This window comes from Vicugna pacos, chromosome 4 (genome assembly GCF_048564905.1).
Source record: "Vicugna pacos chromosome 4, VicPac4, whole genome shotgun sequence".
NCBI classification, from domain to species: domain Eukaryota; kingdom Metazoa; phylum Chordata; class Mammalia; order Artiodactyla; family Camelidae; genus Vicugna; species Vicugna pacos.
In genome coordinates this window covers 75,292,683-75,299,762 of record NC_132990.1, presented here as the reverse complement: position 1 = coordinate 75,299,762, position 7,080 = coordinate 75,292,683, and the positions used below count along the sequence as shown (strand labels likewise).

The 7,080-nt window shown below is 55.4% G+C and overlaps 1 protein-coding gene across 3 annotated transcripts in view; it reads right to left on the bottom strand.

The window, feature by feature from the left end:
* Nucleotides 1-1,614: 1,614 nt before the first annotated feature.
* The window catches only part of LAMC3 (laminin subunit gamma 3), a 58,685-nt gene continuing 53,219 nt past the window's right edge, over nucleotides 1,615-7,080 (bottom strand). For all 3 annotated transcript variants that reach the window (XM_072960308.1, XM_031677215.2, XM_072960309.1), the window contains exons 25-28: nucleotides 5,310-5,509; nucleotides 4,417-4,563; nucleotides 4,229-4,328; nucleotides 1,615-3,182 (exon numbers count right to left, since the gene is read on the bottom strand). In XM_072960308.1, the coding sequence (XP_072816409.1) occupies nucleotides 2,932-3,182; nucleotides 4,229-4,328; nucleotides 4,417-4,563; nucleotides 5,310-5,509 (698 nt within the window). In that variant the 3' untranslated portion in view covers nucleotides 1,615-2,931. The remainder of the gene's footprint in view (nucleotides 3,183-4,228; nucleotides 4,329-4,416; nucleotides 4,564-5,309; nucleotides 5,510-7,080) is intronic.

The window sequence follows — 7,080 nt, the reverse complement described above, 5'->3', positions numbered from 1 at the left end:
CAGCTGCCACATTCCACCCAGCCACAGTCCCACCTCTGGGGACAGAGAGTGACTCCCCACACGCCAGGCATGACAGGATTGTATGAGTCATGAGACGTCAGGCCTGAGGTACGTCACTGGGAACAGAGAGCAAGCCTGTTCTCCACCCATTGGGGATGCTGGGACTGGGCTTTGCTGAGCCCCCCCACAGATTGAACAGATAGTTTCAATGCCAAGAGCAGGCATCAGACCTGCTGTGTGCCTGCGTCAGCAGAGACGCTAGGTGGCAGGGAAGTGGGGCTGGGGGACATCAGACCCTGTCCCAGAGGTCTTCAAAGGACCCCCATTGGTACCACTTACACCAGACATCAATCATCAAACTCACTGTAGAGCAACAACCTCCTGTTTTGCTCTCCCTGCCCCCTGTCTTCCTTCCCAAATCTACCAGGTCCTTCCCAGGTCATTGATCTGCACCACATCACCCCTCACCCCACCACCTCTGGCGTCAGTTTTTGGTTTCTCTGTGAAGGAGCGCACCTCTTGTCAATGTTCTCCCCAGCAGGTTGGTGGGGGTGGGGTGGGGGACTGGGGACGGGGCACAGCCCAGCTCTCATTATATGGCCTTGGGCCTAGAGACCCTCATTATTCTGAACAGGAGTAGGGGGACCTGGCCTAAGCTGGGTTAGTCTCTCCTGCCAAGCTGATCGGGATAGTTTCTAGCTTGTCTCTGCCAAGCATTTGACCTGATAACAAGTAAACATGGGGGCCGTGGTGGGTCAGGGTGAGGGCAGTGGGGGCACCCTCTTCCATCAAGCACAGGAAAAGCAAAGCCAGCTGTCCTGCAGAAAGAAAATAACTGAGCAGACAAGGAGAGAGCAGAGGCAGAGACCCAGGAGAGAGGAGGGGGTGAGGGAAGGGAGCCCCCGGCCCCCGGCTGTCTCCGAGGCTTGGCAGTCCTTCCTACCCCAGGATTCCAGGACACTCTCCCAAGTCCTCCCAACGAACTCCCCGTTTCTGTTTAAACCAACACGGCCTCCTGGTCAAGAGCCTGGATCGAGCATGTGCCATCATCCCGCCCCTGCAACCTGGCTTCCCGCAGTGACCTGTGTGGGCCAGGTCCCCACCCTGCAAACCCTGGGCTGTTGCCCACCTCTTGCCTGGAATGTTTTCTGCTGTCTCCCCATCCTTTGAGGCCTGGCCCAAAGCCCTCCTCGTTCTCCCCCTCTCCTCACTGGTGTCCCTCCCCGAGCCTTTCTGTGCTGCTGGACACTGGTTTTGAGTTCCTTTTCTGCCTCAGTGTCTCCAGCCTGAGCCAGAGGTACCTACCCCTCAAGCTCCTCCAGCCCCTAGACTTTGCCTGATAAGCCTCCTGGAGCAGAGGAGAGAGGGCAGGTGCCTGTGGTCACAGGACCCCAGCAGAGCCCCCCGCAATGGGAAGACACTGGCAAAGCCAGGGGGCTCAGTTGGGGTCCTGTGACCTGCCACCTCAAGTGCACCAAGAGGGATCACTGGAGCTCTGCCACCAACTCACTGGGTGCTGACTGAGTACACCCACAGGCCAGGGTGGTGCGTCTGCACCCACAGCCAGGGCTCCTGCTGCCGGCCAGCACGGGAGGACCAAAGGCACGCCACCCAGCTAGTAAATGGGGTCCTTTATTTCCACGTTAAACAGAATTGGTCTGTGCTGCTGCCCGTCCCTCCTGGCAGGGTCAGGAAGACTGGTAGGAAGGCGCTGGGCTCCTAGAGGCGCCCATCCTCCCAGTGCCAAGGTCCTGCTGTCTGCTGGAAGAGGGCCCAGGAAAGGGGAGGTGGGCCAGGAGGGGCTGCTGGGGGATCCTGGGCAGGGGCCAGCGGGGGCCTGGCCACAGGGGATTCCCCGGCATGACAGACTAGAAAGGCAGCCAGGCCTTCATGCCCAGCAGGGGCCTCCCTCTTGGCAGGTGGGGCCACAGGGCTGCAGAGCCAGTTTGGGAAGCGTCAATCGGTCAAAGGCTAACCAGGGTTGGCAGGGTCACAAAGGGAAGATCCAAGTGACCTTTCTGAGCCCCCTGACCTATGTCCCCTTGGGCCACGAGGCCTGGCTTTTTGGACAGGTTCTAGGTTGAAAGGAGCCCTGGGCCCAGGGCAGACAATGCCTTCAGTGAGTCTGGCTGAGTCCCAGGATCCTGAGGTTCGAGTCTTCCACAAAGCCAGCGACAACCCTGCAGCGGGGGGCCATGCCCTGGCCAGCCTAGCAGGCTGCACTATGGCCCCAGGAGTCCTGAGCCTTGCATTTTTCTGCTGAGATCCCACCTGCCAATCCCCACCAGGATCTTGTGTCTTTTGACCTGCCTGGTCCCTCAGCTGTGCGGAGCTGCTGTGTTTGTGGTGGGTGACAGACAGGTCTGGGAGCTGCAGGACTGAGGGCAGATCTGGGACTGGGGGCTCTGGTTCTTGTTGAATCCACCCTGGATCTCTGCAGATGGCCCTGCTCAGCCTCCCAGGTACCGACCCTGCCTGGGTCTCTGCTTTCAAGAGCAAGTGGGTCTGTTAGTAGCATAAGGTTATTTAACAGATCATACGCCCCCTGCATCCAGAGAGGGTGCAACATACAGTGGTCCCTTGAGAAATGGTTTTGCTTCCATGTGCGTGCATGAAGGGACTTGTACAGATGTGTACCACACACACAGGCATATGTCCGTAACTTGTGCCTGTGCATGCGTGTACATGTTGCTGACCCTGGGGAGTGCACATTTACGTGTGCGTGGGGTGGGAGCACACACAGTAGCCGCCTGGGTGAGCTATGATTGCACACTCACTTCTGCCGGTGTGGAGGGGATGTGGGCACAGACTGGGAAAGGCATGTGAGTGTGCGGGTGTGCGGCAGCAGGCTCTGGTGAGTGCACTTGTGTGGCACACCTCTGGGGGTATATGCTGCCCTGGGCCGGGGGCACAGTGGGGTCTGGGCAGCCCTCACTGCCAGCTGGCACAGCTCTCGGGCAGGCTGTGCAGAATGGCCTCCAAATTCTGCTTGTCAGCGCGGATCTCCGCAAGGTCGCTCTCAAAGCTCTGGATCTGCAGCTCCTGCTGCTCCGACTCCTGCTCCAAGAGCCTCAGTTTTCCCTGCAGGGCCCCCGGTGGGCCTAGCCGCAGCCTCAGGTGCTCCAGTGCCCTCTGGGTCTCATTCAGGGCCCGGGCTGGGGTTCGATGGGTGTCCAGTGACCCTGCGGAGGGGTACAGACAGCCTCAGGATGGGCCTGCTCCCCTGCAGGCCCCAGGAGTCTGTTCAGTCCCCATCCCCAGAGACCCTCCCCAGCCCAAACCTTTCAGGATCCCAATTGCCTATGATCAACTGGGAAATCAAGGGACCAAGAGGGCAGTGCAGTGGGGCAATGAGGTGCCTCCAGTTGCAGACTCAAAGACAGAAAGTAGAACAGGGGCCGCCAGGGGCTGGGGGAGTGGGGATGGGGGTTTGTGTGTAGTGTGGACAGGTTTCGTCTTGGGATGATGAAAAAGTTCTGGAGATGGATGGTGGTGACGGCTTCACAATAAGGTGAATGTTGTACTTAATGCCACTGAACTGTACACTGAAAAATAGTTAAAATGGCAAAGTTCATGTTTTGTGTGTTTTACCCCAACTTTTAAAACTGCATGTTGTTCATTTCAGCCTAGACGCTCTGACACCATCCCCTACCCCCACTCTGAGGGCTCCATGTTTTGGGTGCTGGCCCCTCCACGATTTATTGACCCATCATACCCTGCCCAGCGTGGCAAGCACTTTCTAGATTACCCCACTGTTACCCTCATTTCACAGATGGGGAAATTGAGGCTCAGAGAGGCAGAGTGATTTTCCCACCTCTCTGTCAAGGAAGCCAAGGAAGGGGGAAATGCCAGACTTGAATCCTGGTCTGTCTGATTCCAAAGCAGCACCTGATCCTTGCTGCCACACTGGCTTCTGTGACTGTCTCTCTCCTTCTCTGAAACCCTCAACTGCTGAGGGTGGACCCTCTGACCTGGTACCTACAGGCGTTCTGGATGCGCTGAGCGTTCATTGTCTCTCCCCTCCACCTGACCAGCAGCCCCTGGAGGTACAAAGTGAGCTTGCTTCTGGACACCAGCCCTGCCTTGTGGTCGGCCACAAGGCTCAGGATGGGGGGAGCGTGGACTTGAGGGCTAGGAGGAAAGCTTCCCTAGGACTGGGCCTCACAGGAAGATCCCCGACATGCCCCAGGGACCCAGGGGGTCGGACGCAGCCTCGGGGTCTCCTTACCCAGCCTGGCCAGCAGCTCCGACAAGGCTTTGATGTCCTTCTCCAGGGAGGTGCGTGATTTCCGGAGCTGCCGCTCCATCTCGCTCAGCCCGGCATCCACCTTTGTCGGGGAAGATGAAAAGTCTGAGTGGCTCCCAGCTGGCTCCCGGGGCCAGGACGAGATGGGGTGGGGGTCTTGGCACACATACCCGCTCCGCTGCCTCCAGCTCCTGCCTGCGTGCTTCTGAGGCCAGCATCTGCCGGGAGGCCTGTCGGAGTGTCGCCTGCGTCTGGCTGGAGAGCCGGCCAACACGGCGGTGCCCCTGCCTCCCCTCCCTCAGCAAGGCCTTGGCGAGCTACGGGGTGGGCGGCAGCAGCAGGGAGAAGAGGGTATGGAGTAAGTCCTTTTAGAGGCACGGATAGCAGTCATGCTCAGCGGTCATCGCTTCGTGCACCTGATCATTTGCTCATTCATTCATTCATTCATTCAAGTACGTACTGGGTGCCGGCACAGTGCAGATTGCCGGACACCACTCGTCCCTCCCCGGAGGAGAAACTCCAACTATTTTACTGATGGGGAAAACAGGTAGAGAGGAGGCGCTGGCCAAAAATCAAAATGGCAGGACCAGAAACCAAACCTGGGGACTCCTCCCTCAAATCCAGCACTTTCTCTAGGCAGCTATAGACAGTTCACTTGGGGCCTGAGCAATAAAGCCAGTGACAGCACTGGGGAGATTTGAATTTGGTCCCATTTAAACAACAAAAGCCTAGAGATTTAGGGAATAGAGCCAAACAGACAGAAGTATGAGTTCTGGTTATGCGATTTCAGTTACTGAACCGGGCTGAGCCTCAGGGTCCTCCCCTGTCCCATGGGGAGAACAGTGACATTTATTTCATGAAGAATCAACAAAGTCGCCCACGTGAGCCTCCATAGCTCGGAGCCTGGGACCCCTTAGTAAGTGCGGAGTACTCAGCACTGCATACTGAAGGGGCAGATCTGCAGGGGCAACGCTGATCCTACAGAAGGGCAGCCCATATGTGACAGTCCTCCCCCAGGACCAGAAGGCAGGGATGCCCCTGAGCTCAGATCCTCGGCCCTGACCTTGGCACTGTCCTTGGCCAACAGCTCGGCTTCCCTGCCCTTCTTCCTGGCACTGGAGGAGAGAGAGGCTGCGTTTCCCAGCATCTTCTCCGCCTGCTTGGTCTTCTTTTTTGAGTCTGCCAGGAGCCTGTCCTGGATGACGCCTGCCTTCCTCCTCAGCGTGGCCTGGTCCTTGGGCCGAGGAAACGTCAGCTTCATTCCTGCAAACCCACCCAAGGCTGTGTCAGAAGGGCTGAGCTCATGCGTGGAGAGCCTGTAAGGAGGTCCCTGCCAGGTGCCTGACTACCCCAGACCCTTGGACAACGTGAGTGGAGGTTCCAGATGCATGCTGCATGAGATCTGTGCGTAAGTTTCTCAGGCTCACCCAGGAAAAAACAAACAGAATGAGTGAATGTAAAGATTCGTGGCCTATGATGATACTGAAGTCACAAATGACAGGGTGGTCAATGCCTGGGCCACCGGTGGAGATGGGGAGTCACAGCACTGTGCATGGCGAGGACCATTCGGCTCTTTGTTTTCATGTTCCACCCATTTCTAAAAAGGCTTTGCGGCAGCTTATTGTGATAGATCAACAACTGGACCATTAATCGAGGGGAGGGTATAGCTCAAGCATTAGAGCACATGCTTAGCATGTGTGAGGTCCTGGGTTCAGTCCCCAGCGCCTCCTCTAAAAATAAATAGATAAATCTAACCTCCCCCCAAAATATAACGAAAGATTTTTTAAAAATTGGATCATTAAAGTGAAAAATGAAGAGCCATATGTAATGGGGGGATGAGGAAGAGTGAGAGGTGCCAGAAAATTAGGATGACAGTGCAGGTACCAGATGCTCTATTTATCCATTAGCTTCCTAGCAGCCAAGACAAAAAAGGAAATTCTATAATTCACATAGGTTTTATTATCCAATAAGAAGTAGCTTCCGTCTATAAAGAAGGAGGCTTTCCCCCTTCCTTTCAGATAAAATTCTAAAGGAAATGTGTCATAGGAATACTGATCACAGTAGACAAAATCAAATTTTAAAGAGATTCAAGCCTTCTATTTTTCAGAGACATAATACTACACAGTTATTCTATAAGACAATCCAGAAGTTAGATCTACCTTGCTTCTTATACACAAAAATTGGTGTTTGTATCTTAAAGTGCATGCTGTAGAGTCCTAATTCTACAGGATGTTGATAAATGCTAAGGGGGAATGTGAATTAAGTTTACATAAAGTGAACCCAGTTTCTTCATCGCAGGACTTCTCAGAGCCTTTAATATTCCAAGGTGTGCATAGCAAGGCCTTGGGGGTTCTATACCATGTGACATTTCTTAAACTTATTTGAACACAAACCCTCTCTTGGCAGAATAATTACAAGCAAGGGGCTCCCTTGTCCCTTGGAAGGCTGGTCCACATTTCACCTGGCAAACTTTCCTCTCTTGGTCCACCCATCTGTAAAATGGGGGCACTTAGCCTCATTTTCCTAAAGCGCAAAAAAGACCCAGACCAGCATCAACCCACACCCCCATCTAAAGGGAAACTCTGCGTTCCTCTCCGCAGCCCCAGCTGGACATTGGACCAGGGCAGCCACATGTAACTGGACCCCTATCCAGAGTGGCCTTGATCAGGGGTGGACAGCTGATGACATCAGATTCTCTTCTCATCTGGTCGTGAGGGGCTCTGCATATGGTCTGATGAGGGATAGCCACTTGGGCAAGGACCTGGTGAGTGATGTGCGAGGTGGGGAGGGACGAGCAGCCACTGGAGAGGTCCTGAGAGGAGGAGGGAACGGTC